At 31.8% G+C, this 13,885-nt stretch overlaps 1 protein-coding gene across 1 annotated transcript in view; it reads left to right on the top strand.

Annotated features, from left to right (window-relative positions):
- The window catches only part of LOC118199935 (putative sodium-dependent multivitamin transporter), a 49,859-nt gene extending 35,974 nt beyond the window's left edge, over positions 1–13,885 (top strand). Inside the window, exons 8-13 of the mRNA XM_035371820.2 lie at positions 313–508; positions 3,550–3,704; positions 4,976–5,172; positions 8,332–8,432; positions 12,506–12,633; positions 13,585–13,885. Coding sequence (XP_035227711.1) covers positions 313–508; positions 3,550–3,704; positions 4,976–5,172; positions 8,332–8,432; positions 12,506–12,633; positions 13,585–13,608 — 801 coding nt within the window. The 3' untranslated portion in view covers positions 13,609–13,885. The remainder of the gene's footprint in view (positions 1–312; positions 509–3,549; positions 3,705–4,975; positions 5,173–8,331; positions 8,433–12,505; positions 12,634–13,584) is intronic.

Raw genomic sequence — 13,885 nt, 5'->3', positions numbered from 1 at the left:
ACTTTCAAGTAATTTTGTTCGTATGCAATATGCTATTAATAAGTACGAAAATAGAATTTAATATTCATTTTTTAGTTAGAACAAATGGCAGTTTTGTAAATGTTAGTAGAAAGAACTGAAAGTCCAAAACGTTATGACAAATGTATTCAAATTTTAATCAAATCAAATAAGATTTATATGATTTATATGATCATTTTTTATTATAACGAATAACATTGATTCTTAAAAAGTAATCTGCTTCACTGAAATGATGTTTAAACATATTTTACAATTAGCAAGGTGTTATACCTCACCTAAACTTTATTTTAACAGATAATACCTTTTTATATTGCAACTGCGCTGAATGCATATCCAGGACTTCCCGGTCTGTGTATTGCTGGCATCTTCAGCGCCTCATTGAGTTCAATATCATCACAGTTGAATGCCTTTGCAGCTGTTATGACGGTGAATTTCATTAAACCTGTGTGGCCCAACCTCAGCAAGTCCGTCTTATTAACCAAAACACTATGTCAGTAATCCTTTTTCATCTGATGGTATTGTATAGAATACATTTTGGTAATAATGTTAAAGTTATTAAAATTACTTTTGTTAGCAGAAATAAAAAAATGTATATCAGCTTAACCTCTAGAAAGTCGTTTGCAGCAATAATCATGACGTATAAAATTCGGCAATATTAAATAATGGGACAAAGACTTCAGCCTTTCATGGAGGCTCTATAATACTGCAGTTGTGATATTGTCTAGTGTAGATTTATACATTGGTCATAAGGTCTTCATTGACAAAGGGGACTGGGTTGTCCTCCAATCCAACAGAGCTTTCTTTACTAGAAAAATGAGAAAATAATGTATAATTTCAAAAGTAAAATTTGATACTTTACCGAATATTCTGATCGCTTATTCATTTGATATGATAACTAATGTAACGCCCATAAAGTGGCCGTTACTAATGATAAATAAACAAACATTTTAGCTAGAAACCTTAAACAGTTGCAATGGGCGTGTATATTTAAAAATGTGTCTTTATATTTACGTAAAGTCTATACTACTTTTTCAAAATATTAATGCATTATTATTTCTTTAAGATTATCACTTCCCCGAAAAAACTGTAAAGAATAAAGATGAGTTAAGATAGATTCAAATCGTACAGATTGTTTGAAATTAGGCCAATGAACCCGGATTCTAATCATGGACAAGGCCTGAATATTTGCGGATGTTAAGTATTTTCAAATCTGAAAGTCATTTCAAGAAGTTGCAGGCGAGGCATATCTTTCACTCAGATTCCACCAACAAGAGTACCATCGATCACAAGTTGTTCGGCGTTTTTAAATTACCTAATTCAGATCATGATAAAAAGCTAATTTATCACAATTCTCTCAGTTTAAAAGGATGAATTCTTTAAATATAAATGAAACTTCTTTCAGCTGCTTTATCATGAGTTAAGATTTTCGGAGATAGGTGGAACATAAGTAAAGTAATTTTTTATCTTTCATTTCTTATACATGGCTTGGTAGATTTTCCGTTCAGTTCACTCCCCTATTTTCTTCATGCCAAAATTCGCAGCAGGTCGCAAAGGTCGCAGCAGCGATCCTTCGTCTATAGATATACAGTGGGTAAAAACAATATTGACAATTACCTATAATTGATCAATCTGTCAGAGGAAATGCTTTAAATTTTAGCTGGACATAATGAACACAGAAGGCAATAAAGACGCAAATCTAATGTAATTTTAGTTTTACTATGCATTTTACACAAAATATACACCAAAATCGTAAATTTGGATGTCAAAAATGTATTGTCAAGATCATACAGCAAAATTTGGGAACAAAATTTAATGCTTTGTATTCATACGTTTTGCTTGTATAACAGCTCGTAACCTATTTCTCATAAAAAAATCAAAGTCCTGGTTGTTGAAAAAGTCCTGTTTGGAATTTTGTGTCATTCTTTCAGGAATATATGCTTAAGTTCATCTTTACACAAAATTTTATGTTTCCTGACTTCTAGGTCCAATTTGTGCCATAAATTTTCAATTAAATTTATATCAGGCGATTGAGGCGGTGTCTTTAAGTGGCAAGGAGCGTTATTGAGTAACTGTTTCCAGACGAGGTTCACTGTATTGTTAGGGTCATTATCCTGTTGAAACACAAATGGTGTTTCTAAGCCAAGTTTTTGGGCACTGAATTTCATGTTATGGCGCAATATGTCAATATACGTAGAGCCGTCATAATACCATCAATGAAACACAGGTTACCAATTCCGTTTGGCTGCCATACAGCCGCAAACTACGGCGTTCCCTCCTACATGTTTTACAGTCGGTGTTAAATGTTGTTTTTCCACTTCGGTGTTAGGCTTTTTCCACATATATTGTCGTCCATCATACTCGAAAATGTTAAACTTTGATTCGTCAGACGAAATAATTGTGTTCTAAAATTTGTCTGATAAATTAATATGAGATTTTGCAAAATATAATCTCTTTCTCCTGTTTATTTCTGAAATGAAAGGTTTCTTTCTAGCTGCCCTTACATAATAACTTCCTCCATGTCACACATTCCGTATAGTCTTACACTAAAAGTTTTATGCGAAGTATTAGCTACATCTTTGGCTAACTAAAGTGCACTTATTTTAGGGTTTTTCTTAACCTATTTGATAATGCCCCTTTTAGAAAATATTCGAGGCCGTCGACTTCTAATCTTATTTTTCGTCGATCCGGTCTCTTTGAACTTTTTTACAATACTTCTAACAGTAAATAGGTTTATGTTCGGTTGTATTTCTATAGCACGATAAGTCAAACCTTCATGTCTGAGCTGAATAATCATGCTTTTAACATTAAAATACAACTCCTTCGACTTTGAAGCTGTATTAGCAAAATAACGTTTTAAAAGTTTTGAAGTAACACTGCAGACTTTATACTAACCGGGTTTCTTATTAGTCTAAACACGTGACCTCAACATAACAAAATTTGCATAGCAGTTAGAACTTTGCAATGCAAATTTACATTTTTTGTTAAATATTTTGTGTAAAAGGTATATTAAATTGAAAGTTTCATTAGATTTGTCTGTTTATTACCTTCCGTGTTCGTTACGTCCAGCTCAAATTGTCAAGCATTTCCTTTGTTAGGTAACATGATCAATTATAGGCAATAGCCAATAGTTTTTTTACCCACTGTAACTTACATACATATAATGCTCTAATGCTTTACTGCTAAGTGTTTATGCTTTTATAGCCATGAATGAGGCTATCAAAAGCTATTTAAACAAAAGCCTCATAGACACATCACATAAAGTTCAAGTGAGTTCCACTTAGTATTTTCAGCATCTCAGAAATAACCTTACTAAATTAAAACAAAATCTGGTGTTAAGTTCAATCTTTTATTAATTAAAAACAATAAGAAAATATTAAATTTAAATTTAAAATCGGGATAACAGATAAATAATTTTAAAATTGGTTTTAATCGAAAACGCTTATGCATTCTAAAGTTGTAAAATCATTTATCACTTAAATTATTTTCCACAATTCCCACTCAAATGCATAGCATTCTCTTTTTCTTCTGCAGGTATCTTGGATGGAATATTGTGCATAACATTGTCGTTTTTTATTAATTCCATTGGAAACCTTATCAAAACTACTATAATTGTTGTAGGAACAATTGTAGGCCCAAATTTGGCCGTTTTTCTTTTGGGATGCCTTACAACGACAGCCAATGAAGAGGTAATATAAAAATTAATATTTCAAACCGATATAATTTTATCGCATTTGTTTCTAATTTGACTTGCATTATTTTCTTCAGGCTTTCCTTTCTTCAGTTTCAGTCTGGGAATTGATACTAACCAAACTAACTATTGACACTGAAAGTAGGGGCAAATTAAATAAAGAAAAATTACCTTTCTGTTGCTGCAGCTACTCTTTTAAAAATCATAATTCACTTAGGTGTTTATTTGCTTTTTTTGTGTGTACATTTTTAATTGTGTACTTTTAAAGACAAGAATAGTTAGAGCTAAATAAAGAATCAAATATATTTGTTTTGAATTACTTTTATTATTAATAATTTGTTGACTTCCTTCCCTTTCAGAGGAAGTTTAATAAAATATGAGATTTTATATTGTTCTTCACTGATAATTTGAAAAGATTAAAGAACCTTAATGGAAAAGAAATATAGTGTTTCGTACACTGAGACATATTTTTAAATGTCATAAAATCAGCAAATTCATGTATCAGATTACGATTTATACTTTAAAACTTATCAAAGAGGTGGATGCGTATTCTTATGAGTCAGATAAAATCAGCAAACTGGTGGATCAACGAATTATTTTTACTTGAAAAAGAAGAAGTGGATTTTTATGACATAATAGGAAGATGGCTCAGTAATGTTCATGGTTTGGAAATTACGCAAATTTATGTTCTCTAAAACAGGTTGTACAACAGAGAGTCCAAGATGGAATGCTACATTACTAGTAATATTGTATATGCATATGAATAAATGCTTAAATGCATATGAATAAATGCTTAAAAGTATCTTAGTTTTTCTCATAATGTAATATTTAAAGCTAATAATATATTAATAATATGTAATATTTAATAAAAAATTTCTGTAATGAGGCTTTAAGATGCAAATCGCATTCTGACAGGTTTTTCGAAAATGTCCAAATTTTTGCACCTATTTATGTAATAAAAAGGCCTTATAACCAAAATTAGTTGCACATCACTTTCTTTTCTTAATTTCTTCTTATGAGTCTTGCGTTCCTCCTCAGATCCTTCAAAGTACTTTAATTTACTTGAACTGCTAAAAACTTCATAAATAAACCTTTTTTTTTTATACGAACAAAGACAGATTGTGTTCTACTACTCCTACTGAAAATTTCATTCCATAATAAAATTATATAATTTTATTTTCATAAATTTTGATGTGAGATAGTTCAAATACTTTAAAATTAATATAATATTTAAATAATTTTAGAAAGAATAAATATTTTTAATTTCAGGGTGTCATTCTTGGTGTAGTTGCAGGTCTTGCTGTATCTTCCTATTTAAATTTCGGCCCAGCTCTTTCTACATATCCAAGACTTCCTTTCTCGAACGAATGCCATTACCAGAATTTCACGTCAAATGTGACAAATACTCCATACATTACACCACCTCCGACTATTGATCCCTTAAATACTCATGATCCCAGTCATGAGTAAGTTCAGCATTAATTTTTTACTTCTCGAACGCATTTTTCTTCTGTAAATGAATGCCAAGATTTGCTTATCCATAAATTATTAATATCAAAATTATAAAATGCGTTATGCTAATTGTTTTAATTTATGTAAATATTTGTCTCCATTTATTTTTAATTTGTTTTTCCTTTTACTTATTTTTTATTATTATAACATGTTTGATTTTCTTTTATATTTGGTGCATATTGTGGGGTAATGTTACGATTGTTTATTGTCTAGTTTCATTTCAATTTAAACTTGAGGCCAATTGTGTTTCTATATGTTTATTCCATATAACATTTTATTGAGTTCTACGTTACGATTCGATTGATGTTTGAATTATAGCTACAATAATATACAGTTTGAATTACAGCTAGACTTGAATGATAGTTCAAATAAAATGAGAGATAGAAACATCAGCGTTGGGAATAACGTTTGTCGCAGAATTGGCGGCATTTGTCGATTTCCTCTAGCATCTCTCGATGTTTTGTAAGTTTTTAGAAGGTGCGTTTTGGAAGTCCTAGAAAAATATTTTTGAAAATTTCTCTATTCCAAAGAAAATTATGAAACTGAGTTTAATTCAAAGCTCTGAGTTCAATCCAGAATCAGCCAGCTAGGTCATGTCTCTCAGAGTGTTTCATTGATCTTTCTGTTTATTGATTAAAGCTTTAGATCAGAGATATCCACCTTTCAGTTTCCCTGGGACATAATGGAAGAAGACAAATATTTTCGGAGATACAAATCATTTCTAATTACCACTGGAAGCTCGTGACTGCTAAAGTAAGTGAATCTCACGATAATAAAATGTGCTACCTTTATTTTGTGGAACCTGAGAGGAATAAAAATCAGAATAAAGAGGATTTTAAAAAATCAGTTTTGGGAAAAATTTGTTTGATTTTTCTTCAAATGTCTAAGATTTTTACTATTAACTGACAAAGGCTTAAAATTGAGCAAGATTTATATCAATTTGGCTGTGAGGGAAATATTAAAATGTGAACTAACATTTAAGCTATTCCTTTTATTACAACCCTGTTACCTTTTTAAATCCGAAGATTTGCTTTATTGTCAGCGCATTCTGAAATCCCACTGCAGCCCAGAAATTCTGTTTACCTTAGCAGTAGAAATTATAATAAAAGAACATTATACAAATAATGAATGACTGCAAATTTACACATGTGGTTCTAAGCAAAGTAATGGGGCTAGATACGATGGTGGTATACTTAGCTCTCTTTTTTGTCCCGTGATGTACCTCTTGATCTGCAAAAGAAGGCCTTTCAAGGCGAGGTTGAGGACAGTCGGAGATCCCCTCTGACTTAAAAGCATAAACTCCCAGATTTCTCATTTGCTGTGCTTCTTTAAAATTCCTTTACTGCTTTACAGACTATAACTAATCAAGGTAACCCAATTTCAAGTCTAAATGTCAACAGAAAGTCTGAACGTCGCTTGTTACTCTAATATTTATGTGATTCTTGGAAGGGATCGCTGTACAATGGATAATGAGACGGCAAATAGTATGGCAAGGAACAGTACCAAAAGAATGCAATTGATTTCCATTAAAACATGACTTGAAAAAATTTTCAAGATCCTAGATAGAAAAATTAAAAGTTTTATTTTCAATATTCAAACTCGTAATAAAAACAAAGTCTGAAGGATTTTCAAGATTTATCAGTTTACCCTCGAGACATTGCAATAGCTGATTTCTGACCGAGAGTCGGATATGAATGTTTGGTTGTCCACTGGAACATAATAGAAATTTCCATATATAATAATAATAAATATAATAGAACATAATAGTTTTCAGAGATGGTGATCTCCTGCTTCTTTACTCTACTCCAAAAAAGAGTTGTCTATTCAAACTCTATTGGACCACGAGATTCTCTTCACAATATGTGAATCTTTTATTCTTATTTTCGAAGTTCTAGTACTACCACTAAATCTGAACTTAATGTTTTTTTCCTTCTGTATTTTTTCACCTAAAGAAAGGATTATAAAAGTTTTTATGCACTTTATATAAAATAACTATAAACTGTGTGCAGACTCGGCGGCATAAACTTGCTGTTTTAAAAATCTGAATTTGTTATTTTGTTAGTAAATATGTGAGATAAATTAGCTTATCTATTTAGCTCTTTTGCCAATTGCAGTCTTCATTTTCCAGATCCTACGATGGCATTTTTATTATAAATACAAAAAAGTTATAGAAGCTATTTAAAGACAAGCCATATTATTAAGGAAAGTTTATTCTCTATTAAGCAAAGATTGTTATTAAAGATGTATGTGATATTTACAGCGGTGAGTACGTAACTTTTCCATCAGAACAGTGTTTTACAATGGTTTTTTCCGTAAGAAATGTGAATCTCAAATGTTCGAAGTTCGTGAAATGGATATATATGCGCTAGTTAAGAGTTCATCTGTCTGTGATATGCTTGGAATCCTTTTTAGATTTACCTCATGCGTGCCTGTTACATGTAGAAAACACTGCTTTGAGAATATGAAAATTTATTCACAGTTTGAAATTGATATTCATGTACTCTTCTTCCATTCACACTTATTGATCTCTGGAGCTAAATTCACGTTCTTCATCCTTTACGTTATATTCATTTGAGTCGGTTACAAAAAAGGAATTTTTTGAAGCTTATGTTTCACTAGTATATTATGTCTAACGCAAAATGATCTAGAAAAATCAAACAATATCTTTGATTTGCTTAAATTTTAGCAATTTTTCTCATCATAATCTAACGTTAAATAAGTACTAAAGATAATGACGTAGTATTTGAAGGAATAGTTGCAGAAAATTGGCATTAAGTTCTAAACATCATGTTCACATAAAATAGTGTTTTCGCAAAATTTAGAATTGAGCTAGACTTATTATTTTAAACCAACCTTTATGTAATTAGAATAAAAATACTCTGTTTTCACTTAAAATGCATTCGTGAAACATAATACTTTAAAGAAAATTTCCTCCTCTGCTTAAGAAAAAATGGAGTATTTTTGTAAAAGAATTATAAATTTTTCAAACTCAGAGTAATCTAGATTTTTTATGTAAATGAAGTTAAAATTAACATACATGTTAAAATGCTTAATTTCTATCTGTTTCAATTTTAGCTTTTGGTCATTGCAGAGTAGTGTACTTTATTTTGCAGGGATTCATTTCGGTTGTCTTATTTATGGATAATTCCCTTTGCGACGGTTACCTGTTTAATCATTAGTTACATTAGCAGTTTCATTGTACGCTGTTTTCGTGGTAAGATAGATTTAATTTATGTACTGCTTGTATTCCAGTTTTTATTACAATTATATGATGAAAAGATATTCCCAGTCGAGTATGTTTTTTTATATTTTTATAGAACCGGATAAGTACTAGAATAAGTACTGTTAGTGATAAAACAAAATAATATTTTTTATATTTAAAATGCATGCATGCCTTGATTTACATCCTTTATACAACTTTTGGATGCCTAATTTAATATTTTTAATGATTTTAACTTTCTTAATAAATAAAGGCGATGCACATAAAGCAGGATTTGAGATAAAAAAACAATGCTTGAAATTTAAATACGTAGGTTGGGGCAAAAGTCATGGCAACTATCTTTTTTCTTGAAGATACCAGTCCGGTTGGAAAATGCGACATATGCAGACAGAAGGACAAGGTCTTAACTACATGTGTGGACAATGAATAGCACAGAAATATCGTAACACACGAATTTATTACGGTAGTATACAGGGCAATATGGCTTTCACCGTGCAAAAGAATGATAACACAATACACATAAAGTTGACATGACAAACCTGGGCCTAAAGACCCTCAATATAGTTTGCTGCTACTGTCACCACACGCTGCCAACGGTGTGCGAGGCGCTGAATACCATCAGCCTCATCATTTGCCGCACCATGTGTGAATCGGGTCATCTGTTGGTGCACAGCATTAGCAATGTCCTCTCGTGTGGCAAACCGCCTACCACGTATTGGTTCCTTAATCTTGGGAATGAGATCAAAGTCACAGGGCGAAAGGTCAGGAGAGTACGGTAGGTGCTCCAATTCTTCCCATCTCCAATGTCAGAGTAGCTGCCGTACACACTCTGCTTTATGTGGTCTTGCAATGTCGTGCAGAATTATTGCACTGTCCGCAAGATTCGGACGTTCAAACAAAACGTCGTATCTGTCGCACCAGGAAGTCCCTGTAGTACTGTGCGGTCACTGTTGTGCCATGAGGAACAAAGTGCAAACAATGACACCCCTGACGTCATACGCGATGATCACCATCAATTTGACCGTGGAAGGATTCTGACGGACCGTCTACTGCTTTGGTGATCCAGAATATCACCATTCCGCGGACTGTCGTTTCAGTTCTGGTTCGTATGCCCTGGCCCAAAATTCATCGATGGCGATTATTCATGACAAGAATTGATCGCCGTTCTGTTGCCAACGTGCAAAGTGGTCGGAGTATATTGCATAGCGCACCTACCTTTGAACTTCCGTCAAAGCCCGTACCCACCGCGAAGCGATTTTGCTTAGCTGTAGCTCATTACGCAATATCCTGTAGACGGTGCATTTCTCGATGACACTTGCACTCTCTAACTCCAGTAACGTCCATCGTCTGTCTTTATCCATGAGGTGCTCGATGACAGCACGTGCCAATTCGGTTCGCACACTCATCGGTCGTCTCGCACGTTGCTCATCACTGGTTGACACACGTCTTTTCTGAAACTTTCCTACCCACCGTGCTACTGTACGATATGCTAGGGCATTATTCCCAAGGGCTTCTACTAATTTACTGTGACATTCCATCGCATTTCTCCCTCGGAGAACGGCTATTTTGATGTAAGTGCGCTGCTCAACACGGGTTACTTCCATCTCGCACGACACTCACCAACTGACTGATTTCAGAGCCCTCGCTACCACAGAGCCATCTGTTGTTCTGCATACACACTATGCCTGTAGAACTTCCACACGACACATATACGTTTTGTGATCCGTTTACATATCTACGAGAAAAAAACAGTTGCCGTGACTTTTGCCCCAATCCTCGTATAAACAAAATTCAAACTTAGACTAATGCTGATATTTTAGAATAGTTACATAACGTTTTTTATGGAATCAGTATCAATTTAAGATAAAATTTTTCGTGTACGTAAATTGACATTTTCCATTTTTAAAATGCGATGTTACAGGAAGACTGCACTATCTTTTAGGAAATTTTTAGTCGAGGAAAGATATGCATTGTGTTGAAATGTTACTTTTTTTGAAGAAAAGAGAAGATACTTTAGAACATGTATGCACGTTTTCTCAGTTTACTGTGAACGAAAATATTATACTGTTTTTAAAATTACTGTGCAGCGACTTTATTTTGGAAAGCGGATTAATTTCATGAAGTTCTTTAACGCTATTACACTATTCAGATTTTCGACTCCTTCATGCGAATGAGAAATGGACCAAAATTAGTAAAATATTTGAGTAAATATTTTTGCGTATTCTTAAGTCTATTGTTATTTATTTATAAGCATTGTTTTATGAATTACAGAAAAAGTAGTACTTTATATTATGTTATGGATATACATCTCTAGCTCACTTTTAATTTTAGAGTCAATTAGTAATCATCTGCAAATAGGACATGATAATTTTGCATCGTGAATTTTTTAAATAAAACTTCTGTAATCAGAAATCATACGAATGATTCATTTAAAATAGACACTGCAAAATATTGGATTAAAAGTGTTCTCAGGAATTCTTATGTTTTTTGCAGACATAAGTTTATAAAGCTGTACTTTATTTCTTTTATCATTTGAAAAATAATTCTCTTATAGTGAAAATGTATTTTTCCTTTAGCAACTTCCAGACATGACGATGCAACTAGCAAGAACTTGCATCAAGCTCAAATGCTTTCGCCATAGAATTCCGAAAAGCGAAAAGAATAGAACGAACAGTGTGATCGGGAGAATCAATTCAATCGAACTGCTAATTCCCTGGACAGATTTCTTTCAACTGTAGTTTTGAGATTCCCTGAAATGTTCTTTCTGTATCGAACTAAGATTAAAATTTAGAACAAAAATATTAAAATACCTGGAAAATGACAAAGATCTAACTCATCTTGAATGTGGGAAGAAAATATTCTTGTCCCTCGAAAGTGGGCATCGAACATTATTGGAACGCTTCTAACAAGAGCTGTTAGTAAGTGAACTCTAGAGCTATTGCTCTGCTATTGGATCGATCGCTCCCTCGTAAAGTGAATGGGCTCTTTGAATGAATTTGAGAGCAAATATCTCATCTCTAGGACTTAGCTATCCTCGTCCAACAGTTAAGGGTATCATTGAACAAGATTTATTATCATTTAGATCAGGTCAACTAGTTTTGAAAGATGATTTTGCTTGAGGCTGATCGCATGTTCATTTGCGCTACAATGAATGTTTTCCAAAACCAACAATGCATTCATGTTTCCCAAAAGATGTTCTTTGAAGGCAAATTCATTTAAAATTTATTATTATCAGTGAGGGATCATAAGTTTAAACTACTAATACTGGAAAAGCTCTCAGCTTTACATTATTTTTTGATGAATGGCCTTTAAGAGTTGCGAGTTAAACCCGCTGGATATAGAAAATTATATATGCAATACAAAATTGCAAAAGAATGTAGAAATACAGTTGAAATATTTTAAATTGAGGAATATTTAAAGTGTTTCGGAGCTGAAATTTAATTTTATTGAGCAATAAAGACTTAGATTTATCAGTTGGTAGCAAGAGGTATTATTTAATCTTATATGCCTTTTTATGATGTTTCAATTCCCTTTGTCGATTATTGCTTGACAAAGTAGAGTATTTAAGCATACCCTAAACTAGAATCTTTTATGAAAATAAATAATAATATCTTTGTTAAGATTATCCAACATATCTATATTTCAGTAAATTTGAGAGGCGAGAATAATTTATTTAACTTAGAAGAGAATACAGTAAGTATTAAACCTGGATTTGTAAGAAAATATTCGGAGCGATAATGAAATTTTCAAGATGTGTTGACCAGAATTCTGAAAAAGAAATGTGTCAAACATATCAGAATGATAAAGTTATAATCTTCACCCTCCAGATGAAAACGTTCGTAATTTCTTCGAGATCTTAATACGTAATCTAATACCTTCAGATGGGCAATTTTTATTTTTTCCTTCCAAGTGCGGTGTACATTGTCTTAGTTCAAAACGTTTTATATTTTTATTATTTATTATCTTAGTGGCTAAATATCATTGATTTGAAATATTTTTTATTTTATTATGTATTTTGTTATTTATTATACTAGCCATAATACAAGTTTTCCCGTCGCACAATTTAGATAAACCAGATGTTCCTACAAAATATATGACACCAATACGCTGTTGTTTTTCTGAACACGTATCGCAAAAGAAAATTTCAAAGAAGTTTACCCCATTACTTAATGAGGAAATAAATTTTCAGATGCTAGTGAGTATTTTTTTCAAATAGTTTTAAAAGTTTTGCTTACGCAAATGACAGTTAAATTATGCACCATTTTTAGCAATATAATAATAAACTATTTAAAACTTTTAAGCAACTTAATTTAGGCAAAGTATACTTAAAGAGAAATTTGGATGTTAAATGCTTATAGGGTTTAATAATATTAAGTATTTTAAAAATATTCATATTATTATATGCCATGTTAACCCTATAAGTCTTCTTTAATCATTACCCAATGAAAATACCAGCAAAAACTTTTCACCAACTGTCTTATTATTTTGTATTATAGTTCAACGCAATCTCTAATAAGGAAATTTTTGGTCCTTATTTCAAAATAAGTATGAGCATATTTTATTTGTGTATTATGTGCATCGCATAAATAATTTAAGGAATTTTTCTTATAACCGATTCACTTTGTGATTTATTAAGAAATAATTTCATCCCATAATGAATTACTTTTCGGTACGGCAAGAGTTTTATAATCTGAAAGACTGATGCAAGTGGCAGTGAGTTAATAACTTACTAATAACTTGTAATAACCTACTAATACTCAATAATTTGCAGCTTTTCTGAAACTCTGCATAATAGTCCCAACTCATTATCGCTTATGATTCGTTAAATAAATAGAAACTGTAAAAAGAATAAGTTGCAATATATTTCATAGGAAATGATTACCCTATTTCTTTTCAAAAAGTTCTTTAAAAAAACGATACATTGGAATGTGGCCGCAAAAGTGGTCAGAAAGTGCTTTGAAGCAACATTAAAAATTTGACAATCGGTGTTAAAATTAGTATTTAAGTGTGTTACTACTAATTATACTATTTACTTCATTTACTAAGTCAAATACATTAGATATTTCATGTATGTAAACTTGTTTTAAAATATTTAGAGCCTTTTTGTTGTATTACACGATATTTAACAACATGCTTTCTTTTTCAGGAAACAGCAACTATCACGTCCTGAAAAGAAAATGGCAAATCTGATTAGTTACATAATTCTTCTTTAAAATTTTTACGTGATGAGTTTGGCGGATATAGAACTTATCGTAGGACATTTTTGCACCTTATGCATTGAACCATATCTATTTACTATTGAAGATTTAATTTTTGAATAAATTACTATTGTATTAATTTCGTTGTAGTAAACGACTGATGTAGTTAATTCCTCATTTCAAATGGGAAAGCAGTATCATCTTATCAGAAATGTAATAGACTGTCTACATAAAATAGTTTGAAGAACA

The sequence above is a fragment of the Stegodyphus dumicola genome, chromosome 8 (genome assembly GCF_044657685.1).
Source record: "Stegodyphus dumicola isolate Sdum_Otavi_A_Nest chromosome 8, ASM4465768v1".
NCBI classification, from domain to species: domain Eukaryota; kingdom Metazoa; phylum Arthropoda; class Arachnida; order Araneae; family Eresidae; genus Stegodyphus; species Stegodyphus dumicola.
This window is presented reverse-complemented; position numbering and strand designations above follow the sequence as displayed.